Here is a 27,698-nt window from a genome sequence, read left to right as displayed (position 1 = left end):
GCGCGCTCGATGCCGAGGTCCTCTTCCTCTGGGAGCTTGAGAGCAGCTTTCAACAGCCTTGCTATGAAGTCGATCATATTCCCATTACCCTCGGCGCCTTCCTTCACCCCGTAGATCCGTAAGTTTGACCTCCTTGCACGGTTCTCAATGTCTTCACAGTGCGCTTCTAGACGGCGCTGTTTACGTAACATGTAGGCCAGCAGTCGGTCCGCTCGTGCACCGTTGTCCTCCATGCTGCTCACTCTTTGCTCGGCCTCGTCCAGTCTTTTTTCACAACCTAGTATTTGCTCCTTCACACCTTTTAGTGAGTCTTCAATTTTGTCAAACCGCTGTGTCATGTCTTTTCTCATTCCTTTCATCTCGGCCAGGACCTCGGCCATCATGTTGCTAGTAGCACCTGTTTTCTCGTTAGCTACGGCCGAGCTAGCTGCAGCTCCGGTCGCGGGTTTGCTTGGAGTCGGAGCTTCGTTTTTGTTGCGGTTTCTCTGGTTCATTTCTAGGTCTGTATCAAAGCAGACTAAGTATTATTCAGTTATATCTAGAAAACCACCGTTAATTAGTTGTTTAACGTGGGTTTATAGTCCGTGAGTTCGGGAGCCCAGTTATCGTGCAGCCATCCGTCGGGGGGGCGGAGACTCCTCCTCGATGCATTTTCTCTGGTGTCAGGTTTGAAGGTTAATATTAAAAAGTATGATCCTTTTGCTTTAAAAGACAGACCGAAATTCGACAGAAATAGCAGGTATTTGTATTAAAGATGTTATATCATATCTGGGCATTAAGATATGCAAGAATCAAGAAAAAAGGGTTGACTTGAATTTTAATCCACTGATTGAATTTTTTTTTTTTAAGTATGAAATGTGGCTATTAAGCGATTTGTCAATCAGTGGACGAATTTTGTTATCTAAAAGTGAAGGTTTATCTAGGCTGGTCTATACAGCTATGGTATTGGATGTTCCACCAAAAAAAGTTAAACAGATTGACACGAAAATGTTCAACTTTATATGGAAAAATAAGCCCCACCAATTAAAATGAACAGTACTGTGCAACCCATACTGTCAAGGGGGCTTAAATGCATTGGACTTTAATACATCTAACACAATTTTTAAAATAAACTGGATGAAGAGATATTTGCAGGGAAAAAGTAAATTATGGTACATTATACCAGAACTTATTTTCAAGAAGATTGGGGGGATTGATTGAGTTGGATTTATTCATCGTAAGACTTTGGATTTTGAGGGGGGATTGCAGCTGAGCTCTGAGTACAGGACTCTTTCAGGTGAAACACCCTCAGAGGCTCGCTGCCAGAGCAGCTTCAGTCCCGGCCACAATGACACGACAAATGTACAAGCAAGAGAATCAAGTGACAGAGATGGAGGCAGACAGTCTGGTGACATTCAGCTGAGGAAGAAAGACACCACCACTGATAGCGTGAGAGCTCTTTACACTTTCAATACCTTCAAACTCAAGTGTGCATTAGTGTCAGCTGAGGCTGGTTTAAATGTATCTTGACAAAAAAGGTATTTTTAACCATTTATGGCACAGCTCCAGTTATCTAATGTCATCCCTCTCTTTAGGAGACATGCAGCATGCACTTGTGGAAAGCTTTGCTGGTTTTACAGCTGGGATACACATCACTTTTCACTAATTGTCTTTATTATAGCTGAACCAGTCAGAGGTCATAACAGCGGTTTTGGAGGAGGTGGTGAGGAACCAAACAGAGATATCGACTTGGCATTTTGCAGATCCAGAGGATGCAGGTAGAGCAGTTGCAAACAACCCAACCTGATAGGTCAACTTTTTTTAATAGCTCAATATCACAAATCACAAATTTGCCTTAAGGGGCTTTACAATCTGTTCCATACAACACTGTCTGTCCTTAGACCTTCAATTTGGAGAAGACACACCCCTTACACAGGAAAAACAATGTAAGACACCTCAGGAAGAGAAACAATACAGACTGACATAACATAGTTGGTCTGTGTGCTGAATAGATGTTGAAATTACAAAATGGACAATCGGGATGACAAAACTTTAGATAGATTGTAAACATATGGTAATATTATGGGTCTAGGAGGGTGTTGAGCAACTTCCAGGTGGTGCCATACTCTCCTGAGCCACATAACCTTCTCTCATCCAGTATTGCTGCTGCTTCACCATTTGTTTTATAATGTTTGAAGTACATACAAGGGTTCATTCTATGCCAACTCACCCAGACTTCAGAACTTTTCCAATTTCATGACAGGGATTTTCACAAAAAATTGATGTAAAAACCAAAATCTATCTGAGCTGAAAAAACACACTTTTTAAGATATTTTGACTGTATTTTTTCCAAAGGATTAAGAAGTTATATTCAGCAATATTTATGGCACTTAATTTTTTATGCAGGATGAAATACCACACAGTCAAATTTTGGTTGCAAGAAAGTCAATACAAGTGGAGATATTAATTATATAATATTTAGGATTCTGCATTAATATATCTAAAAACAACCAGATCTTTGTCATATATATTTTGCTGAGTTGTGTACATTATCTCTAATGTTTCCAACCCAGAGAAATCTAGTTTACTCAAGGGAACAGATTAAGGGAGGAAGATGGCAAATTAGAGTAAACGTAACATGAATTAAACTGTCAAGCATTAATTACCTCGACCCTGATCATTTCTGCCTTAGTCTCGCCAGATAGATTTTCCTGAGCAATGGCAGTTATTTAGTGGTGTATTCCCCACTGGTGCAAGTTTTACAACGGGACCTTTGAGAGAATTATCATATTGTTTATTTAATTTTGGAAAATGAAAGATTATTGGTTTGGGTACAAAATTCTTTATTTTTAGTATTTTTTTTGCTGTAAACATTTTGTAACAACTATTTACATGATCACATCTTGCAAATGATCCTTTTCAACCAAATCCAGTGAAAAATAAGCGATCTGGGAGGTTAAGAACCTTTCATGCAAAGAATCACAAAAATTCTAGTAGCTCTGAGGGCCAAACCTCAAAAAGTCATACTAAAATAACTAAAATAGTATGTAGTACAGCTTTAGGGTTTTGCACGGTCCAATGACTTTATGACATAAACTAGGAGGTCTCAGGTGATTTAGTATGGAATAATCCCAAGACAGTGATTAGCAAATAGGATCTCAGCGTATAAATTAAGTCGATATGCCAAACATTGTTATTTTTAAAAATTTTTTAAAGAATCAGTCAGTTACTGAATTTGTATCATTCACTGTAGCTGTGTTTTTTTAGGCCAATATCATGCTGCTCTGACACATATCCACTGCATGCTGATTGAGGTGCTTGCCAAACAGCATTTGGAGAACAACAATCTCTCCCACAAATACCGGTAAGTGCAGTAACCTCAGTCATTCTTGATTTGAGTGTAGCTTTTTGAGCCAGCAGTAAAACCTTTTGTGTACCACAGTGCTGTCATTATTATTATTATTGAGAGTTAGCTACTTCCTTATACAGTATATTCATGCACCAAATAATTGGAATTTAAACTAAGGGCATGACATATTTACAAAAATGTATTTGCAACAAGTGCACTATGGTTATAATGTTGCCTAACACAAAGCTGCCATAAGAACTACTGTACTCTGATCATATAATCATATTTGCTAGAATGAGCAGATGGCTTGGTGTTAATGAGACTATACCAGTCTGATTCTCAAACAGTAAAAGGCTTATTTATTTAAAGTGGTTAAAGTGCATTCTTATTAGGTTATGTTATCCTAAATAAATCCTCCATAGCTCCATCTTTGATAGAAATTCTAAATACTCTTTATACATAATAATTCTAATAATAATATTAGTAAATGCTATTATCACAATTTAAGTATACTTAACATGACAAATAAGGTAAGTAAAAAAACAAAAAGAAAAAATTAGCAATGTTTGGACAGTGTGCCCAAATAATTTATATATAAATAATTATAAGTTAGCGGCACCAGCGACCATAGTGAAATGCATCCCAGGGGCCAGAGCGGGCGACATCGAATCAAATTTGAAACTGCTGGCTAAAGCTAAACGTAAATATAGTAAGATCATAATACATGTCGGCGGTAATGACTGCCGGCGACGCCAGTCGGAAGTCACTAAGATTAATGTTGAGTCGGTGTGTAACTACGCCAAAACAATGTCGGACTCCGTAGTTTTCTCTGGGCCCCTGCCAAACCTAACCAGTGATGACATGTTCAGCCGCATGTCATCATTCAACCGCTGGCTGTCGAGGTGGTGTCCAGCAAACGATGTGGGCTTTGTTGATAATTGGCGGACTTTCTGGGGAAAACCTGGTCTCATTAGGAGAGACGGCATCCATCCCACTTTGGACGGAGCGGCTCTCATCTCTAGAAATTTAACCCATTTCATTAGCCAACAACCAGCCTGACAACCCAGAGTTGAGACCAGGAGGCAGAGCTGCAGTCTTACACGCTTCTCTGAGCTTCCATTAGATCAGTTGCACACCCAAAACTTCATTGAGACTGTGTCTGCCCCCCGACCACCTAAATTAATTAAATTAATCAAATCAAAAGTCCACAGAAGAGGAGTTGTGCATGAAAATCTAATAAAAATTAACAGCAACTCTGCAATCTCAAAACAAGACAAGAGAATTAAATGCGGACTCCTAAATATCAGATCCCTGTCATCGAAAGCTGTACTAGTAAATGACTTAATTTCAGATTGTAATATTGATTTATTCTGTCTTACTGAAACTTGGCTGCATCCTGAAGAATATGTCAGCCTGAATGAATCCACTCCACCCAGTCACATTAATACTCACATTCCTCGAGGCTCCGGCCGAGGAGGTGGTGTTGCAGCTATTTATGACTTAAGTCTGTCAATCATTCCTAAACCTAAATTAAATTATAACTCATTTGAAAGCCTTGTTCTGAGTCTTTCACATCCAACGTGGAAAACTTTACAGCCAGTTCTATTTGTTGTAGTGTATCGAGCACCTGGTCCTTACTCAGAATTTTTATCTGAATTCTCTGAGTTTTTATCAAGTCTAGTCCTCAAATCAGATAAAGTAATTATTGTAGGTGATTTTAATATTCATGTGGATGTCGTTAATGATAGCCTTAGTACTGCATTTATCTCATTATTAGAATCTATTGGCTTCTCTCAGTGTGTACATAAACCAACTCACTGTTTTGACCACACCCTTGACCTTGTTCTAGCTTATGGTATCGAGATTGAAAATCTAACAGTTTCTCCACAGAATCCTCTTTTATCAGACCATCACTTAATAACTTTTGAAGTTCTATTACTGGACTACACACCATTAGGCAAAAACTCCTTCACTAGATGTCTATCTGATAGTGCTGTAGCTAAATTTAAGGAAATTATACCGCTGGCACTAAACTCAATGCCATGTCTCAATATAATAGAGGACTCCTCCACTAACCTCAGTTCCTCACAAATCGATCATCTTGTTGATAGCACTGCAGGCTCATTGCGAACAACACTGGACTCTATTGCCCCCCTGAAAAGGAAACCTATAAAGCACAGGAGGTTAGCACCCTGGTATAACTCGGATACCCGCAAATTGAAGCAAACATCACGGAAATTTGAAAGGAAATGGCGTTCCACCAACTTGGAAGAATCCCGCTTAGCCTGGAAAGATAGCCTTAAAACATATAGGAAGGCCCTCCGCAATGCCAGAGCAAGCTATTACTCGTCATTAATAGAGGAAAACAAAAACAACACCAGGTTTCTTTTCAGCACTGTAGCCAGGCTGACAGAAAGTCACAGCTCTACTGAACCATGTATTCCTACAACGCTCAGTGGTAATGACTTCATGAGCTTCTTCAATGATAAAATTTTAACTATTAGAGACAAAATCCATCATCGCTTGCCCTCAACTGGCACTATTGTATCTTTAAACACAGGAACCTCAGAAACAGTTCTAAATTCTGACTTATATTTAGACTGCTTCTCTCCCATTGACCTCCACCAACTAACTTCGATGGTTTCTTCATCTAGACCAACAACTTGTCTCCTAGACCCCATCCCAACTAGGCTGCTGAAAGAAACTTTACCTTTAATTAGCACATCTTTACTAGAAATGATCAACCTGTCTCTATTAACAGGATACGTACCACAATCCTTTAAACTAGCTGTAATTAGACCGCTCCTTAAAAAGCCTAATCTTGATCCAGAAACTTTAGCCAACTATAGACCTATATCCAACCTCCCTTTCCTCTCCAAGATCCTTGAGAAAGCAGTCGCCAACCAGCTATGTGACTTTCTTCATAAAAATAGTTTATATGAGGATTTTCAATCAGGTTTTAGAGCACATCATAGCACAGAGACGGCGCTGGTGAAAGTTACAAATGACCTCCTAATCGCTTCTGACAAAGGACTTGTCTCTGTCCTGGTCTTACTAGATCTTAGTGCTGCATTTGATACCATTGATCATCACATTCTACTACAGAGACTGGAACACTTAATTGGCATTAAAGGACCCGCATTAAACTGGTTTAAGTCCTATTTATCGGATCGATTTCAGTTTGTACATGTTAATGATGAGTCATCCCTGTATACCAAGGTTAGTCATGGTGTTCCTCAAGGCTCCGTGCTTGGACCCATACTATTCACCTTATATATGCTCCCTCTAGGAAATATAATTCGGAAACACTCCATAAACTTTCATTGTTATGCAGATGATACACAGTTATACCTATCAATAAAGCCAAATGAAACTAATCAGCTTACTAAACTCCATGCATGTCTCAAGGACATCAAGACCTGGATGACCTGCAATTTTCTGCTGTTAAACTCAGATAAAACCGAAGTTATAGTACTTGGTCCTAAACACCTTAGAGATGCATTATCTAATGATATAGCGAGTTTGGATGGCACTAACTTGGCCTCCAGCACCACCGTCAGGAATCTGGGAGTTATCTTTGATCAAGATATGTCCTTCAACTCCCACATAAAACAAATTTCAAGGTCTGCATTTTTTCATCTACGTAACATTGCAAAAATCAGGCCCATCCTGTCTCAAAAAGACGCAGAAAAGCTAGTCCATGCATTTGTTACTTCCAGACTGGACTATTGTAATTCTCTATTATCAGGCTGCCCTAACAAGTCTCTAAAGAGTCTCCAGCTGGTCCAGAATGCTGCAGCACGTGTACTGACAGGAACTAAGAAAAGAGATCATATTACTCCTGTACTGGCCTCTCTGCACTGGCTCCCTGTAAAATCAAGAATAGAGTTTAAAATCCTTCTCCTCACTTACAAAGCTGTTAATGGTCAGGCACCATCATATCTCCAGGAGCTCATATTACCCTATCACCCAACTAGAGCATTACGCTCCCAGAACGCAGGATTACTTGTAGTTCCTAAAGTCTCCAAAAGTAGAATGGGAGCCAGAGCCTTCAGTTATCAAGCTCCTCTTCTGTGGAACCATCTTCCTGTTTTGGTCCGGGAGGCGGACACCCTCTCTACCTTTAAGAGTAGACTTAAGACCTTCCTCTTCGATAGAGCTTATAGTTAGGGCTGGTCCAGGACAGGCCCAGGCCTGTCCTGGACCAGCTCTTAGTTATGCTGCTATAGGCCTAGTCCGGGGGACAATGACACACTGAGCTTCTCTCTCCTCCCCTCTCCTCTCCTCTCCATCTGTATACATTATGCCTGTATACATGCCCCATCTCTGCATGTCACTGACTTGCTTCTTCCCCGGAGTCCTTGTGCTTTCTAGTCCTACAGGCTCCCTTGGATCCTGGCCGCGCCCGGGTCGTGGATCGTGGATGCGCCCACTGCTATGGCCCTGCCTGATCGTGGATGCGCCCACTGCTATGGCCCTGCCTGATCGTGGATGCGCCTACTGCTATGGCCCTGCCTGATCGTGGATGCACCTACTGCCATGACCCTGCCTGACACCCACCACTACTGTCGCTAATATTAGTCACATCTCTGTTACATACGTTCCACTACTATTATCGTACTGCATTGCTACATACCATCCTTGCCATTGATCATTACTACTGTTATCACTAGTAATCACATTTCCATGTGCATTTCATCATTATTGCTGTAATACATCTTTGTGTACTTTCACTCCTGTCAACCATCGCTTATAATTGAATACATTGTGATCTCGTTGATCTGCTCTGTACATGCGACATCTATTGCACGTCTGTCCGTCCTGGGAGAGGGATCCCTCCTCTGTGGCTCTCCCTGAGGTTTCTTCCGCATTTTTTCCCTGTTAAAAGGGCCTTTTTTGGGGCAAGTTTTTCCTCACTCGAATCGAGGGTCGAAGGACAGAGGGTGTCGTCTCTGTACAGATTGTAAAGCCCTCTGAGGCAAACTGTGATTTGTGAATTTGGGCTATACAAATAAAATTTGATTTGATTTGATTTGATTTGATATATACACAATTAAAGCTGCAAGCAGCGATGAATGGGCCCTCGCAGTCCAAGCGTGTCGGGGCGTGCTGCTGTCGCTACATGCTGCTGTCGGGGCTTGTTCATGCAACAACTTCCATTGAGGAATCAAAAGTCAAGGCAGTCAAGCTGTTGGTTTGTCATGTAGCAATAAAAGCGCCCCCTATTGGCGGATTTGCAGGAAAGTTTTCACAAACCGTCATGGGGCCATGGAACACAATGAAAAAACTTTAGTGTTAATGGGAGTGTTTGTCATCAAGATATGGAAGACTGTCTGTGTGATCACAATGTGCAGGAAATTGTTGTTTCATATTGTGGGCGTTGTTTGGACTATCACATTTCTTTTAATAAGTTTTTGTCAGGAGGGTCCACAGATGCTGTGTGCAAAGTTTGGTGCAAATGGGAGAAATTGCCTGGGAGGAGTTGAAAAAGTAGGTTTGTGACACTTAGCGAATTAGCAAATGGAATTGTGGCGCAAAAGTGGGCGTGGCCTACATCGGACAATTGAGCTGTATGCAGGGAACACATAGATATAAGATTTAACAATGTGCGCCATATTATGTGGGAGTTATTAGCCAAAAATGGTTTTGTGTTGATAATAGCGCCACCTGCTGGTCATATTTGGTGTGTGAGTTACAGGGGCCAGTCTATACCACCCCTATCAATTTCATATCCATAAGTGTCATGGTGTGGGCACAGTGCCAAATATAAAATAAGACTGCCACCAGAGCGCCACCTGGTGGCGGATCGGTAAAACCATTGACAGATATCCTCAGGAGTGCATTGACAATAATTCTACCAAGTTTCGTGTTAATCTGAGCAACCGATGTGGAGATATAAATAACTTCAATTTAAAGAGCGCCACCTAGTGGTCATCCACACAGATTTAGCACAGGGCCTTAGGGGCTCATGGGGAAGTAGTATCTTGAGTTTCATGTCATTCGGACAAACAAATGTGGAGATCTGCAACACTTCCTGCTTTGAACGAAATCTGCAGGAAGTTGTTATTTAATAACTTGAGTATTCTTTGTAATATCAAAATTCTTTTAATAACTTTTTGTCAGGAGGGTCCACAGATGCTGTGTGCAAAGTTTCGTGGAAATTGGTGAAATTGTCTGGGAGGAGTTCGAAAATGTAGGTTTGCGACATTTTGCGAGCTAGCGAAAAAAAACGGTATCCGGATATGGGCGTGGCCTATATCAGGAGATTCAGCACAATTCACTGAAGGCGTGGATATAAGGTTTTTGAATGTGCGACAAAGTATGTGGGAGTTATAAGCCAAAACGCACTTTCCTTGATTACAGCGCCACCTAGTGATGGAAATTCACAACAACAACAGATTATAAAATTTTCGCCAGGTGTGACATATATTCCAAGTTTGGTTTTGGGGTATGTTCAGGCAGTGAAAAATGTGATCATTTGGGACAAAAAATGCTCACTACAAAAACAATAGGGTCCTTGCAGGTTCCCTGCTCGGGCCCTAATAATAACTAATAATAATAATAATAATAAATGTTTTAAAACCATCACCTTTTCAATAATGTTTTTCACAATGTTTCCTTGTGTCTCTTTAGTCTGAGATGAGTGCCATATAACCTCACTGTAAAAAAAACACATTCAGGGCATCACAAAATGAACATCATATCCAAACTTAAAGGTTTAGTTCTCACTTCACCTAACCTGCATGTGTTTGGACTGCAGGAGGAAACTAGTGCAGGGCTGAGGTGGACTTAAAGCTACTATGTCAATTTTCTTGAATGAGTGTTGGTATAGTAGAGCAGACTGCTGTACGTGGTTTGAAGAAATTACTCTGGAAAATTCTTGAGATTAGATTGACCTCTTGACATGGCTTTAAATCAAATCAAATTTCAAATCAAATTTTATTTGTATAGCTCAAATTCACAAATCACAGTTTGCCTCAGAGGGCTTTACAATCTGTACAGAGACAACACCCTCTGTCCTTCGACCCTCAATTCGAGTGAGGTAAAACTTGCCCCAAAAAAAGCCCTTTTAAGAGGGAAAAAAAAAATGCGGAAGAAACCTCAGGAAGAGCCACAGAGGAGGGATCCCTCTCCCAGGACGGACAGACGTGCAATAGATGTCGCATGTACAGAGCAGATCAACGAGATCACAATGTATACAATTATAATAGATGGTTGACAGGAATGAAAGTACATAAAGAGGTATTATAGCAATAATAATGAAATGCACATAATGGAAATGTGACTACTAGTAATAACAGTAGTAGTGGTTAATGGTAAGGATAGTATGTAGTAATGCATTACAATAATAGTAGTGAAACGTATGTAACAGAGATATGACTAATATTAGCAACAGTAGTGGTGGGTGTCAGGCAGGGCCATGGCAGTAGGCGCATCCACGACCCGGGTGCGGCCAGGATCCATGAGAGCCTGTAGGACTAGAAAGCACAAGGACTCCGGGGAAGAAGTGAAGTCAGTGACATGCAGAGATGGGGCATGTATACAGGCATAATGTATACAGATGGAGAGGAGAGGACGAGAGAGAAGCTCAGTGTGTCATTTGTCCCCCGGACTGGGCCTATAGCAGCATAAGTAAGAGCTGGTCCAAGACAGGCCTGTGCCAGCCCTAACTATAAGCTATATCAATAAGGAAGGTCTTAAGTCTACTCTTAAAGGTAGACAGGGTGTCCGCCTCCCGGACCAAAACAGGAAGATGGTTCCACAGAAGAGGAGCTTGATAACTGAAGGCTCTGGCTCCCATTCTGCTTTTGGAGACTTTAGGAACTACAAGTAATCCTGCGTTCTGGGAGCGTAATGCTCTAGTTGGGTAATAGGGTAGTATGAGCTCCTGGAGATATGATGGTGCCTGACCATTAACAGCTTTGTAGGTGAGGAGAATGATTTTAAACTCTATTCTTGATTTTACAGGGAGCCAGTGCAGAGAGGCCAATACAGGAGTAATATGATCTCTTTTCCTAGTTCCTGTCAGTACACGTGCTGCAGCATTCTGGACCAGCTGGAGACTCTTTAGAGACTTGTTAGGGCAGCCTGATAATAGAGAATTACAATAGTCCAGCCTGGAAGTAACAAATGCATGGACTAGCTTTTCTGCGTCTTTTTGGGACAGGATGGGCCTGATTTTTGCAATGTTACGTAGATGAAAAAATGCAGACCTTGAAATTTGTTTTATGTGGGAGTTGAAGGACATATCTTGATCAAAGATAACTCCCAGATTCCTGACGGTGGTGCTGGAGGCCAAGTTAATGCCATCCAAACTAGCTATATCATTAGATAATGCATCTCTTAGGTGTTTAGGACCAAGTACTATAACTTCGGTTTTATCTGAATTTAACAGCAGAAAATTGCAGGTCATCCAGGTCTTAATGTCCTTGAGACATGCATGGAGTTTAGTTAGCTGATTAGTTTCATCTGGCTTTATTGATAAGTATAACTGGGTATCATCTGCGTAACAAAGAAAGTTTATGGAGTGTTTCCGAATTATATTTCCTAGAGGGAGCATATATAAGGTGAATAGTATGGGTCCAAGCACGGAGCCTTGAGGAACACCATGACTAACCTTGGTATACAGGGATGACTCATCATTAACATGTACAAACTGAAATCGATCCGATAAATAGGACTTAAACCAGTTTAATGCGGGTCCTTTAATGCCAATTAAGTGTTCCAGTCTCTGTAGTAGAATGTGATGATCAATGGTATCAAATGCAGCACTAAGATCTAACAAGACCAGGACAGAGACAAGTCCTTTGTCAGAAGCGATTAGGAGGTCATTTGTAACTTTCACCAGTGCCGTCTCTGTGCTATGATGTGCTCTAAAACCTGATTGAAAATCCTCATATAAACTATTGTTATGAAGAAAGTCACATAGCTGGTTGGCAACTGCTTTCTCAAGGATCTTGGAGAGGAAAGGGAGGTTGGATATAGGTCTATAGTTGGCTAAAGCTTCTGGATCAAGATTAGGCTTTTTAAGAAGCGGTCTAATTACAGCTAGTTTAAACGACTGTGGTACATATCCTGTTAATAGAGACAGGTTGATAATTTCTAGTAGAGATGAGCTAATTAAAGGTAAAGTTTCTTTCAGCAACCTAGTTGGGATGGGGTCTAGGAGACAAGTTGTTGGTCTAGATGAAGAAATCATCGAAGTTTGTTGGTGGAGGTCAATGGGAGAGAAGCAGTCTAAATATAAGTCAGAATTTGCAACTGTTTCTGAGGTTCCTGTGTTTAAAGATACAATAGTGCCAGTTGAGGGCAAGCGATGATGGATTTTGTCTCTAATAGTTAAAATTTTATCATTAAAGAAGCTCATGAAGTCATTACTACTGAGCGTTGTAGGAATACATGGTTCAGTAGAGCTGTGACTTTCTGTCAGCCTGGCTACAGTGCTGAAAAGAAACCTGGTGTTGTTTTTGTTTTCCTCTATTAATGACGAGTAATAGCTTGCTCTGGCATTGCGGAGGGCCTTCCTATATATTTTAAGGCTATCTTTCCAGGCTAAGCGATCTTCCAAATTGGTGGAACGCCATTTCCTTTCAAATTTCCGTGATGTTTGCTTCAATTTGCGGGTATCAGAGTTATACCAAGGTGCTAACCTCCTGTGTTTTATAGGTTTCTTTTTCAGACTTAAGTCTGTCCAGTGTTGTTCGCAATGAGCCTGCAGTGCTATCAACAAGATGATCAATTTGTGAGGAACTGAGGTTAGCGGAGGAGTCCTCTATTATATTAAGACATGGCATTGAATTAAGTGCCAGCGGTATAATTTCCTTAAATTTAGCTACAGCACTATCAGATAGACATCTAGTGAAGGAGTTTTTGCCTAATGGTGTGTAGTCCAGTAACAGAACTTCAAAAGTTATTAAGTGATGGTCTGATAAAAGAGGATTCTGTGGAGAAACTGTTAGATTTTCAATCTCGATACCATTAGCTAGAACAAGGTCAAGGGTGTGGTCAAAACAGTGAGTTGGTTTATGTACACACTGAGAGAAGCCAATAGAGTCTAATAATGAGATAAATGCAGTACTAAGGCTATCATTAACGACACACATGAATATTAAAATCACCTACAATAATTACTTTATCTGATTTGAGGACTAGACTTGATAAAAACTCAGAGAATTCAGATAAAAATTCTGAGTAAGGACCAGGTGCTCGATACACTACAACAAATAGAACTGGCTGTAAAGTTTTCCACGTTGGATGTGAAAGACTAAGAACAAGGCTTTCAAATGAGTTATAATTTAATTTAGGTTCAGGATTGATTGACAGACTTAAGTCATAAATAGCTGCAACACCACCTCCTCGGCCAGAGCCTCGAGGAATGTGAGTATTAATATGACTAGGGGGGGTGGATTCATTCAGGCTGACATATTCTTCAGGATGCAGCCAGGTTTCAGTAAGACAGAATAAATCAATATTACAATCTGAAATTAAGTCATTTACTAATACAGCTGTCTGTGACAGGGATCTGATGTTTAGGAGTCCACATTTAATTATCTTGTCTTGTATTGAAATTGCAGAGTTGCTGTTAATTTTTATTAGATTTTCATGCACAACTCCTCTTCTGCTGACTTTTGATTTGATTAATTTAGGTGGTCGGGGGGCAGACACAGTCTCAATAAAGTTTTGGGTGTGCAACTGATCTAATGGAAGCTCAGAGAAGCGTGTAAGACTGCAGCTCTGCCTCCTGGTCTCAACTCTGGGTTGTCAGGCTGGTGGTTGGCTAATAAAATGGGTCAGATTTCTTGAGATGAGAGCCGCTCCGTCCAAAGTGGGACGGATGCCGTCTCTCCTAATCAAATCAAATCAAATCAAATCAAATTTTATTTGTATAGCCCAAATTCACAAATCACAGTTTGCCTCAGAGGGCTTTACAATCTGTACAGAGACGACACCCTCTGTCCTTCGACCCTCGATTCGAGTGAGGGAAAACTTGCCCCAAAAAAAGGCCCTTTTAACAGGGAAAAAAATGCGGAAGAAACCTCAGGGAGAGCCACAGAGGAGGGATCCCTCTCCCAGGACGGACAGACGTGCAATAGATGTCGCATGTACAGAGCAGATCAACGAGATCACAATGTATTCAATTATAAGCGATGGTTGACAGGAGTGAAAGTACATAAAGATGTATTACAGCAATAATAATGAAATGCACATGGAAATGTGATTACTAGTGATAACAGTAGTAGTGATTAATGGTAAGGATAGTATGTAGTAATGCATTACAATAATAGTAGTGGAACGTATGTAACAGATGTGACTAATATTAGCGACAGTAGTGGTGGGTGTCAGGCAGGGTCATGGCAGTAGGCGCATCCACGATCCGGCAGGGCCATAGCAGTAGGCGCATCCACGATCAGGCAGGGCCATAGCAGTGGGCGCATCCACGATCAGGCAGGGCCATAGCAGTGGGTGCATCCACGACCCGGGCGCGGCCAGGATCCATGGGAGCCTGTAGGACTAGAAAGCACAAGGACTCCGGGGAAGAAGTAAGTCAGTGACATGCAGAGATGGGGCATGTATACAGGCATAATGTATACAGATGGAGAGGAGAGGAGAGGGGAGGAGAGAGAAGCTCAGTGTGTCATTGTCCCCCGGACTAGGCCTATAGCAGCATAACTAAGAGCTGGTCCAGGACAGGCCTGGGCCTGTCCTGGCCCAGCCCTAACTATAAGCTCTATCGAAGAGGAAGGTCTTAAGTCTACTCTTAAAGGTAGAGAGGGTGTCCGCCTCCTGGACCAAAACAGGAAGATGGTTCCACAGAAGAGGAGCTTGATAGCTGAAGGCTCTGGCTCCCATTCTACTTTTGGAGACTTTAGGAACTACAAGTAATCCTGCGTTCTGGGAGCGTAATGCTCTTGTTGGGTGATAGGGTAGTATGAGCTCCTGGAGATATGATGGTGCCTGACCATTAACAGCTTTGTAAGTGAGGAGAAGGATTTTAAACTCTATTCTTGATTTTACAGGGAGCCAGTGCAGAGAGGCCAATACAGGAGTAATATGATCTCTTTTCTTAGTTCCTGTCAGTACACGTGCTGCAGCATTCTGGACCAGCTGGAGACTCTTTAGAGACTTGTTAGGGCAGCCTGATAATAGAGAATTACAATAGTCCAGCCTGGAAGTAACAAATGCATGGACTAGCTTTTCTGCGTCTTTTTGAGACAGGATGGGCCTGATTTTTGCAATGTTACGTAGATGAAAAAATGCAGACCTTGAAATTTGTTTTATGTGGGAGTTGAAGGACATATCTTGATCAAAGATAACTCCCAGATTCCTGACGGTGGTGCTGGAGGCCAAGTTAATGCCATCCAAACTCGCTATATCATTAGATAATGCATCTCTAAGGTGTTTAGGACCAAGTACTATAACTTCGGTTTTATCTGAGTTTAACAGCAGAAAATTGCAGGTCATCCAGGTCTTAATGTCCTTGAGACATGCATGGAGTTTAGTAAGCTGATTAGTTTCATTTGGCTTCATTGATAGGTATAACTGTGTATCATCTGCATAACAATGAAAGTTTATGGAGTGTTTCCGAATTATATTTCCTAGAGGGAGCATATATAAGGTGAATAGTATGGGTCCAAGCACGGAGCCTTGAGGAACACCATGACTAACCTTGGTACACAGGGATGACTCATCATTAACATGTACAAACTGAAATCGATCCGATAAATAGGACTTAAACCAGTTTAATGCGGGTCCTTTAATGCCAATTAAGTGTTCCAGTCTCTGTAGTAGAATGTGATGATCAATGGTATCAAATGCAGCACTAAGATCTAGTAAGACCAGGACAGAGACAAGTCCTTTGTCAGAAGCGATTAGGAGGTCATTTGTAACTGTAATCAGACCAGGTTTTCCCCAGAAAGTCCGCCAATTATCAACAAAGCCCACATCGTTTGCTGGACACCACCTCGACAGCCAGCGGTTGAATGATGACATGCGGCTAAACATGTCATCACTGGTTAGATTTGGCAGGGGCCCAGAGAAAACTACGGAGTCCGACATTGTTTTGGCATAGGTACACACCGACTCAACATTAATCTTAGTGACTTCCGACTGGCGTAGCCGGGAGTCATTACCGCCGACATGTATTATGATCTTACTATATTTATGTTTAGCTTTAGCCAGCAGTTTCAAATTTGATTCAATGTCGCCCGCTCTGGCCCCTGGGATGCATTTCATTATGGTCGCTGGTGCCGCTAACTTCACGTTTCGTACTATGGAGCTGCCAATAACCAGAGTTGGTTTCTCAGCGGGTGTGTCGCTGAGTGGAGAAAATCTGTTAGAAACGTGAAGCGGCAGATGGTGTACCGTGGGCTTTGCCTTGGTACTATGCTTCTTTCGACCAGTCACCCAGCCGCCCTGCTCTCCCGGCTGCTCGGGAGTTGCCGAGAGTTGGCTAACTGAAGCTATGCTAACTGAAGCTACGGTTGCTCGGTCCGCACTAGCTAAGGGGGCCTGGCTAACTGCAGCAGTTACAGTCAGAGTTTCTATGCTGCGGAGCTGAGCCTCCAACTCACTGAGCCTCGCCTCCAACACTACAAATAAACTACACTTAATACATGTACCAGTATCACTAAGGGAGGCAGAGGTGTAACTAAACATCTGGCACACCGAGCAAGAGAAAAGAGGAGAGCGAGAGGGAGAGAGAGAAGCCATCGCTAGCTGATAGCGGCTAAGCTAGGATACGATAGACTAGCTAGCAGAGCTAAGAGAGCTACAAACAGCAGTAAGTTTAGCGACTAAGCTATAAACACAGAGTACTGTTGAATGCTTTAGTGGACTAGTACGTGCTTAATTGTAAGCGGGAATTCGGCCGCTGCAGTAAGGAATATAACAATAATCTGCTCGGATGAGCCGGAGCAGCACAGGTACGCTATCACTATCAGTAACACAACAACAGGAAATGACGCAGTGACACAATGACGCAACATGCTTACCTCAGTACGTAGCAGTCAGATCATGCTTTACAGCACCAAGTACAGTTAGAGCACACAGGTGGTCAAGGCAGCTTTCAAACAAGCCAACAATTTAATTATATTATTAAAACCACTGATGTTGAGGTGGAAGTGAGGCACATGAAATGTATTTCCCAAATTGATCATTGAGAATGTCCTTTATATCTCGCAGTTACTTCCTGATTGAACTTTGACCATCAGCAATTACTATAGTTGGCGACACATGTGGTTTTCAAGTATAGTGGATAATTATTGCAGATGTTTCAGGTGCATTCACTTCTAAATGGGTTTAGATAATGGTGTGAAACCACCACCATGGTGTGGGACCTAATTAAAAGTTGCTTTATTACCATATCTCTGAAAATGAAGAGTACAATTTTGGAATAAGAGACACGAGTGAGAGCCAAATGAAATCTAAACCCAGGTCTCAGTGCTGGGTGTAAATTTAATAAAAGCAATAAAACCATAAAGTCTTCTTGTGACCTACTGTTATTCTAAGGGTTAGGGTTAGGGTATTGTAGGCAACTGGACTTGTTTCAGTTTGTTGAAGATGTTTCACCTCTCATCCAAGAGGCCCTCTGGTGGCTCAATAAAGGTCTGAATGGAGCTGAACCATTTTTCCACTAGCACGGTTGGCCATGCCGAGTCAAACAGCGCAGCACTGAATCTCTTTAGTTTCTCTCGTCCTGTTTGTACTTTTAAACATCTGTTGTGTTCTACTGTTTCATTGTGTACACTTTCAGCTTTTTCAGGAGTCATGTTTAGTTACTGCTGCTGAAAACACGTTTCCTGTAAAGCTGCTTCATAATAAAAGCTTTTAAATAACAGGGGGCTTTTATTGTTTAAGTTATCATAATAATAATAATAATAATACATTTTATTTGGAGGCGCCTTTCATGGCACTCAAGGTCACCTTACAAAACAACAAAACAAAAAAAAACAAAAAAACCTAAATGACTAAAAACAGATCTGCAATCTTCAAAATTGAGCGATGCGGGGGTTGGGGGGTGGGGGAGTCAGAGGGAGTAGGCCTGTTTAAAAAGGTGGGTTTTCAGATGGGATTTGAAGGTGGAGAATGAGTCAATGTTCCTGATGCTTGGGGGGAGGGAGTTCCAGAGACGGGGGGCAGAGCGGCTGAAGGTTCTGGCCCCCACGGTGGATAGATGGGCAGGAGGCACAATGAGGCTGATAGATGAGGCGGATCTGAGTGTCCGGGAAGGGGTGTTGATGTGGAGGAGGTCAGAGAGGTATGGGGGAGAGAGGTTATGGATGGCCTTGAAGGTGTGGAGCAGAATTTTGAAGTCCATGCGGAATTTGACCGGAAGCCAGTGAAGCTGTTGCAGAACAGGTGTGATGTGATTGATGGATGGGATCCTGGTGATGATGCGGGCGGCAGAGTTCTGAGCCAATTGGAGTTTATGGATGAACTTGTGGGGGAGACCAAAGAGAAGGGAGTTGCAATAGTCCAGGCGGGATGTGACCAGAGTGTGGACCAGGATGGCAGTGGAGTTGGGAGTAAGGGATGGACGGAGGCGGTTGATGTTGCGTAGATGGTAATAGGCTGACCGGGTAATGTTATTGATGTGGGTTTGAAATGAGAGAGTACTGTCAAGGACGACACCCAGACTCTTAACCTGTAGGGAGGGGCAAACAGAGGAGTTATCGATGGGGACGGTGAAACTTGGAGTGTTAGTGAGAGTGGATTTGGAACAAATGAGGAGAACCTCGGTTTTTTCACTGTTGAGCATCAGGAAATTGGAAGAGAACCAGGTTTTGATTTCTTGTAAACAGTCACAGAGGGAGGAGGGCGGGAAGGTGGAGGTGGGTTTGGAAGAATCATAAACGAAACGTGTTTGTAACTGAATTACCAGAGCTGTGATTCTTCGACGGTACTGCACACATAGAGACAAGAGCGTCAATACTTTAAGAAACACCTTCAGGCAGGTAGCTCAGTTGTGATGGAAAAGTAAAAATTCGGCCATGCCGCGCCGAGTCAAACCGAGTAGAGCCAGGCCGGCAGATGTAATGGAAAAATGGCATTTGTCACTCCCCTCTCTTTGTCAGTCTTACCTCTACTCTACTGTCACCTGTCTAGTAGAGGTAGGAATTCAATGCAGTTAGTTTCATTCATCAAAAATAGTGTTGCTATTTATTGCTGTGATGCTGTCTTTCTCTCTGAACATTTATACAGTTTTTATACAGTATATTGAAAGACATAACTAAATACTGCTATTGTCAATGTGCTAGCACTAGGGCTGTTATAATAAAGCGTTAATTTCAGTCTTTCTCAAACCGAGAATGGGCTGTGGTTAATGGTCGGATGTTATACCATTTTTAACAGGTATTGTTGTTTCAGCATGATTAACATCATTAGCATGGATAGCAATAGTGTAGATATTAGCAAGGATACAAATATCACGGATACAAATAGCATGGATATTAGCAGGGATAGTAATAGCTATTACGCAAATGTGAGGACTTGTGTAGTAAGGAACTGCAGAGTTATTCATGGCCATACTGTGACCTGTACTGCACATTTACTGCCACTAGACAACCTCTCGGCTAAACATTTAATCTGTTCTGGTAGCTAACAGCTGTTTGGTCTGAACTCAGCCACCGACCGTTGCGCTCCACTCACTCACTACAAACTGCCCTTGGTGAAAGCTTGGTGTATGACATAAATATCCTAGATTCTTACTGTAGTCCATTCCATTTTAGCGACAGCTTAATTTTCATTTAAGATGAAGGTGCACCATGTTTTTTGGGGTACAAAAGTATTGTAAAGGGTACAAAATGTGCAGTAGATCATATGCAGAAATAGATATAAGATGAGGTATTGCTCAAAAATATTAAGAGAATCAGCATCGCTATGTGCACATGTATGTTTACCTATATGAAAAGGTATGCAGTCCTGTACATGCAAATATGCATGTAAAGTTTGACTTAAAACACTGAAACAACAACTAGAACACAACAACACAATGTATGATATAGTCTGGCCATCTAACTAATTAAGAGTAGTCTGAATATTCAAGGTGAGTAAATAGACATAAGGAGTTACAAGTAGAGAAGAGTAAAAAAAAAAAATACAATAGTCAAAATGTCCCTGATGAATGCAGAATGAGACGGAGGAAAGGGTGATTTCCACTGTAGTAAAATAAGGCGTCTCGTGGTAATGGTAGGTCGATAGTAGGGACAACAAAGCAAGCAGTTAGAGGATTTGGTCTGATTGGGAATTCAATACAGACTGACACTGAATCAAAGACTTTGGAAAGAAAAGAAATTACATAGGGAAGGGCAGGACCAAAACATGTGACCTTGTGTTGCTAGGGCCTTGTGGTATTGATCACAGGTCGGATCAACATTCCCATTAATTTTGGCTCGTCAAACTTTAGGTAAATGTGCTCGATGGATGACTTTACACTCAATTAGCAGTGAAGAGATTAAACCATTCATAACAGATATAATGCCTTTTCTGCAAGGTTTAAAAAAACAGTCTATAGGGGTGGCATCCGGGAGATTGGGAAAGAATTACTATTACAAATAAAACTACGGATTTGCAAATATCTGAAAAAGTGTTGCTTTGTTAGTGAATATTTCTCAGATAATTGTTCAAATGATGCAAATACGTTTTCTATGTATAAATCTGTGAATGACCTGATACTCAGAGGAGAAAAAACTCCTCCATCATGGAGGGAGGGAGGACAGGGTTAGCTGCAATTGGGGCCCACAGAGGAAAGGACTGCAGACCAAAATGTCACCTGAACTGGTTCCAGATTCCGAGTGTTGATACACAATGACGTTTTTAGAGTAGGCAGGGTAAGAAAAATGTAAAGGTGCTTGTGCAAGAGCTGACAATAAGGAGGGACTAGAGGAAGTGCTTTCCAGAACCAACCATGCAGGAGATAAGGGGGAGTCGTCAAATTGGGCCCAGTGTTGTAATACTCTGAAGTTAGCTGACCAATAATAAAATCTAAAATGTGGTAGTGCCAAGCCTCCCGGAGTTTTTGGTCTTTGTAGTAAGGGTCTACTGAGCTTAGGTGTTTTTCCGTTCCAGATGAACGCTGACAACAAGCTATGCATTTTTCGAAAAAATTATTTTGTTAGACAAATGGGTAAATTTTGGAAGGGATATGACAGTTTTGGTCAGGAGTTCATCTTTACTGAATTGATTTGTGCGTATAAATCAGGGACAGTAATGACATTAAGCTAGCACTCCCACATAAAGCCTACCATTTCGATCAGAATAAACATCTGAGCAGATAAAGTTAAATGACTTATGAAATAATACAGCTACACCTCTAGAGCTGCTCTGAAATGAAGCAGAAGCGTTATCGGGGATGATGAAGATCCTCTTTCCCTGAAAGCATAGGCGGGTGTGGCAGAAGTTTTTGTTGGCCCGAAGCAGAATCGCAATCCTTCATGAGTTGGCTGATAAATACGGTTGGACGTTGACCCTCCGACCCACCAGGGACCCCCACCACGCAGAGATTATTCCACCTCGATCTTCCCTCCAGATCCTCACATTTGTCTGTCAGTAATTTCACCTGTGCTTTAAGCACATCAACAGTGGAGTGAAGTGAGGAGAGCTGGTTGCTGTAATCGCTGGCCGCCGTTCCAACTATTCAATAGTGTGTCCATGGTCATTCTGCAGCAGTAGTTCGGTGGCATTTTTTAACTCTGTGTATTATTTTTTAAGTGAATTTCGGCTCTTAAAGGATAACTACCGTTTTTTACAACCTGGACCGTATTTCTAGCAAAATATATGATCATTTACTCACCCAGATAACTTTGGTGTCATTTGGCGTCGTTCGGACGAAATTAGATCCAGTGTAGCGCCGATATATCCATATAATGCGAGTAACGGGGCATCGACACACAGCCTCTATATAACGCATTATCTGCCACGAAACTAGTTCATTTCACCAATATTTTGTTACGATATGCTAGTGCTATTCCCCTCTGAGCCCGGGCTCGTCTATTGTCAACATCCGGGGTCTGTAGGTTGACCTACTACCTCTGACCTAGAAGATGTCGTCTCTGAGCTGCGCGCGCACCCGTGACAGCCCAGCTTGTTTACCTGTAGCTGCTACTGCTAGTTTGACCCCGGATGTTGATAACGGACGAGCCCGGACTCAGAGGGGAATAGCGCTAGAGTATCATGACAAAATATTAGTGAAATGAACTAGTTTTGTGGCAGATAATGCGTTATATAGAGGCTGTGTGTCGATGCCCCGTTACTTGCATTATATGGATATATCGGCGCTACACCGGATCTAATTTCGTCCGAACGACTTCAAATGACACCAAAGTTATCTGGGTGAGTAAATGACCATATATTTTGCTAGAAATAAGGTCCAGGTTGTAAAAAATGGTAGTTATCCTTTAAATTATTTGACAATTAATCGATTCGGCCACATAAGAGATAGATTACAATTTTTTAGTAGGATCCATATCAAATGGTATCACCTCCATGGTGAAGGCAGTAACTGCAGTATTGTTTGATTCTCTGTGCAGGGGTGTGTCTGACTACCTTCTGCAACGTTTGTTGAAAAGTCAGCTCGTCTCCCTGGTGGCACGTCAGAGGACCTTGGTGGCGATCCTCCAGAAGCAAATGCATTTGGTAGAGGTGTATCTTATCAAGAAGGCCCAACTTTCCACACAGCCCTCCAACCATCCAAGCAGTACAGTAGTGAGACATCAGCCAGATCACTTCTCCTCTCCAGCTTCCACACCAGCCTCTGCTAATGCTTCTGAAGTGCACAGCTTTTATCAAGACAGTCAAAGATCAGCACCTCCAAACAATTTTGAGGACCTTAGAGTAACCAGAGCTTGTGGTCAGCTGCTAACCCAGGGGGAGAAGACTCTAAAAAACACTGATGTGCTGAATAAGGAAGACAGCAGCTGTCAGAGCTGTGCCCATCTACCAGGGAATTCTTCACAACACATCAACTTTCAGATGAAAGGAAATAATGCACTGGTACAGACAAGAGCTGAAGACAACAGCAAACATCTCTCTCAGCACATACGGACTGGAGTCATGCCATCTGGTAGAACTTTGGAGATGTTGAAGGTAAGGCAAAATTTGTCTCACAAAACCTATTTAATCCTTGTCTAACAGCTTGTTCTTTTTAGAGTTGTCACCAAATACACATATCTTCTGCCAATAGCCGGAAATAAAATAAACCTAATGTCTTGACAATAAGGGTATCACTAACACTTCCCATGGATATAGTCAAGACCTGGCAATGCAGTAAATTATTAAGCTATTGTCAACCATGAAATGCTAAAGTGTAGTGCTACTGTAGTACAGCAGTACTGGTAACAAGATTATTTGTCAGTGGCACCTCGCTCATGTGCTGGGTGATGGCTCAATTGGACAGTAAAGGGAAGTCCCACCTGGCTCGAGAAATTTGGCCAGAGCTTATCGTTAGTAACCACATCCCTGTCAGCTCAGCATACGCCAGGGACAAGGTTAGACACCAGTCCGCCTAATCACTTTCACAACACTCAAAACATAAGAATGGCTTCAGAAACAGAAAATAGTCAAACGTGTTCAGTTGCAAGACTCACGAATGTGCAGGAGGCCAGAGAGAAAGATGATATCAAAAATCTCTCTGTGTGTTCAGCTGTCTTGTAGCTTCTAACCAAATCTCTTTAGTTTCTTTCCTGCATCCCTGTGTGTACATTCAGACATCTGCCTTGTTTACTGGTTCATCATTTCAGTGTTAATAATTTGTGTTAAGTTACTGCTGGTGAAAACCCAACATTTACTGATTTTGCTGCTTCATTGTAAAATCTTTTACATAACTAATTAATGGTGAAAATGTTATGGGAAACACCAAATTAGCGGAGGTTTGTTAGCAGATTCTTTGATAATACTGCAAGGAGGACGAGTATGTAAAGCTGCTCAGTTGACCACTACTCAAGACAAGCGCGTCATCAGTTAAAGACACACCCTCAAGCAGGTATCCCTGTTGTAATAAAAATGCAAATCACTGCCTTGCTGGGCTGACGTGTTGAATCAAACCGATTCAAGCCAGGCCAGCATATGTGTATGCAAAAGCTCCACTGAGGAGAAAATAACAGTTTAATCTGTTTAACCTGCTCTGACGGATGACAAAATGACCGATAATGGCCGCGTTTCCGAGATTCGTTAAGAAGCTCTTAAGTGCTAAGATCTTCTTAGGAGCGCTCTTAAGAACGCTGTGAAAGAAGGATGTGTTTCCCAGAGTCGCTCTTAGCTTAAGAAGATCTTTCACTAAGAAGGAAATGTAAGATCGAGCTGACCCACTCTTAACAGCCTTCTTAGCGACCAAATGCTCAGTGATCAAGCCGCGTCAGGGAAATTTACATCCTCCACTTTTCGAAATAATAAAACAATGCTCAATGTTGAAATGCGCTCATAGCTGCGGACCACTGGCGCAAGAAACATAGGCTAATAGTAGATGAAAAAAAAACATTTTTATTGAATTACATGTTTAAGTTTTCCACACACATCTGCATATATGAGTTTATAGTACTACACATAAAAAACAACAACCCTGTGGCATTTCACAGATATCAAGGGAACAGATTTAATTGAACTCAGCTGAACCTCATCCAGAGAGGCTTCACCCGCTACTCTATATAAATGCGTTGCCAAAGTCCGCGCGTGTGAGAAACCATGGCTGCAATACAGCACATTCTTGCTGCGAACCAACAGCGTCGCCGTGTGCGAAGCCAGACGGTTTACATAAATGCATACGTGCGTCAGCACTTCTCCCCACTGGACGTGCTTTCAGACCGGGCTGTCCAGGCAAAGTACTGGCTGCCCCGTGCGGAGATCCAACGACTGATCACTCTGGTGTCCCCACACACCCAGAGAGCAACCCGCTGCAATTTTGGCCTCAGCCTGGAGGTGCAGCTCCCGGCTGCGCTGCGTTTTTACGCAGTGGGGAGCTTCCTGGAGGTGGTGGGGGACGGCACCGGCCTCAGCAAGGCATCGGTGTCACGGAGTGTGGCAGCTGTGACACCGATTCTCCTGCGCCATGCCCGGACCCACATAAAGTTGCCCACCACACGGGACGAGGTCCGCCAGGGGGGGACCACGGGGTGCTGTGTGTGACTTATGCGCTGATAAAGAGGTGGGTGATCGATTTGCCTGGCATCGATTGATTCAGTTTCAGCAGCACCGCGGTGAACAGCTCCCACTAAGAGCTTCTTAAGAAGCTTCTTTGGCTTGATCTTAAAGTTCTCCTAAGAAGGCAGTTAAGAACCTATCTGGGAAACACCCGTATCTTAGTGCTCCCTCTTAGCCGAACCCTTCTTAAGAGCCTTCTTAAGTCCTTAAAAACGATCGAATCTGGGAAACGCGGCCAATGTAGGAGCTACACATTGTTTTGCTGAGTATTATTTGGGTTTTGATTGGTTTGGTCTGGTTGTCACGGTGATATGTGGTGTTTGGGTCACATGGGCACCGTAGTAGGTTACATAGGGGCTGAATCACCTGCACTGGAGGAGGAGAGAGGCGAGTTTAGGTAGCCGTAATTTTTGTTGACCGCCTTCGTTTCAAGTTGGATTGTTATGAACCAACGTTTTCCATCTGAAAGCCGCTGTAGTAGCACTTTTTGGTATTAAATACACTGAAACTCACCTGGACTCAGCGTGCTTCTCTGTATCTGGCAGCAGCGCATCATACAAACATACAGGACCTATTCTCTACCTCTCAATGCAACTTTAAGGGATTGGAAAGCCGCAACATTTGTCAACAAAAAAAAGGCATCAACGAAAGTGATCGCTCGCAGCGCAAAGGAACCACGAGACGCCCAGTAAGTGCAGCATTGCCAAGCAAAAGTAAGACAAAGCGCAACGCAATACATCTGTCATGGAGGACAGGTAAGCTTACCTGTGTATGTATGTGTGTGGAGAAGGAATCCGGATTGCATCAATGTTGAAGTGTCTCCGTTAGGATCATTTGAATGAAGGAATGCTGGTTGGATATGCGTTGTCTGTGCATTATGTTTGCTCTGTGCTCTGAATGACGTCTGCACTTTGTCGCTTGTATATGCAAAGCTTTATGATGTTTCAAGGAGGAATGCTGATGCTGCCGTGTTGAGATGAATTGTTCTGATATGTGGATTGTGCATTGTGGATGGATTTAAATGCCGCGGTTCAGGGTCCGAAATTAACTTTTTGACTCACCAGCCAAGTGGACTGGTAGATGAAAAAATCCACCGGCCAAGCATATTTTTTACCGGCCAAAATAATAAATTGCCTTTTTGTGTTACATAAACATTAATTTCCATACATTTCATTGAGATAAAGTATTATGTTGAATATGTGGTGCCTGACAAGTAGCATAACCACGTAACTGTCTGACAACGCCACCCCCTGATGGTGGGCAGAGGGAACCCCTCAGTTTTCCTTTATATGTGTGTGGCTATCTTATATCTTCCCCGCAACAGGGTCAGTTGACAATGAGGCAAATATGTATTAAAAAATAACAAATTTATTACAATTAGTGTAAATACAAAATATTCAGTACAAAAGCAATGAGTCTGGGAAGCTATGAATATAATGTTTTAAAAGATATCTGGTTGTAACTCCTCAGTCAGGGAAACGTTGGACTGGCACAAGCAAAGATCCCTCTTTCTCAGGAGGCCCCTGGAGAGACCAGAAACAAGAGACAGCAAAGCCAACACCGGGACACACATGCAACACAGCAAGCACTACACATAAAATATCAATACACCACTACAGTATATCACACCGTGTCGCAGTTATCGGTATACTACACACCAATACAGTGTCTCACCCGTGTGGTCACCCCGAGGAGAGGAGCAGTACACCCGTGCGAATCCGGCCTTATACAGAGACAGCCTAAGAAGAGAGCACATGTAAGAGGAGAACAACCAGCATCAACAGCATTTAAATTAATTCACTCAATTATAACTGACCATTGGCCCCAGAGACACACAAAGACAAAAAGAAAAAAAACAAAGCAAGTTGAATTCACAAAGGCCTATGATTTGATAATAAAACAGTGGCTGGCCTGGTCCTTTCTCTAAGGGAGAAATAAAACACATTAGTTGCCAGCCTATTTTAACACCACAGCATATTCATCCTTTAACATAATAAATATAGGCCTACTTGGCGGTTATGCTCAATTGTCCCACATCGCAGTAACTATGCAGGTGTAGTTGAACATTCCAAGTGCTACAGACACAAAAAAGAGCTTTAAGTAGACATTTCAACACAGTTCTAAAACATTCAATAAAAGTCGGCATTATATAATTTACCAGCATATCGGTGTCCATATCTCGCAGCATCAATATGAAAAGGCCATGCAGTGGTCTGCGTTCTCCGCAAGGAGTAAACAC

The 27,698-nt window shown here is 42.2% G+C and overlaps 1 protein-coding gene across 8 annotated transcripts in view; it reads left to right on the top strand.

Moving 5' to 3' along the window:
• LOC311261540 (beta-1,3-galactosyl-O-glycosyl-glycoprotein beta-1,6-N-acetylglucosaminyltransferase 4-like) overlaps positions 1-27,698 on the top strand; it is a 62,294-nt gene that overhangs the window by 16,669 nt on the left and 17,927 nt on the right. For 4 of the 8 annotated variants that reach the window (XM_084360248.1, XM_084360249.1, XM_084360250.1 and 1 more), the window contains 4 exons: positions 1,277-1,428; positions 1,661-1,757; positions 3,247-3,343; positions 22,855-23,410. The exons of 1 other annotated variant lie outside the window; for it this stretch is intronic. In XM_084360248.1, coding sequence (XP_084216374.1) covers positions 1,277-1,428; positions 1,661-1,757; positions 3,247-3,343; positions 22,855-23,410 — 902 coding nt within the window. The remainder of the gene's footprint in view (positions 1-1,276; positions 1,429-1,660; positions 1,758-3,246; positions 3,344-22,854; positions 23,411-27,698) is intronic. 3 more of the 8 variants (XM_084360254.1, XM_084360255.1, XM_084360251.1) reach the window with 3 other exon arrangements.

The sequence above is a fragment of the Pagrus pagrus genome, assembly GCF_965226575.1.
Source record: "Pagrus pagrus genome assembly, chromosome: 8".
Taxonomy (NCBI): Eukaryota; Metazoa; Chordata; class Actinopteri; order Spariformes; family Sparidae; genus Pagrus; species Pagrus pagrus.
The sequence above is the reverse complement of the archived record's forward strand: the minus strand, read 5'-3'. Positions and strand labels throughout refer to the sequence as shown.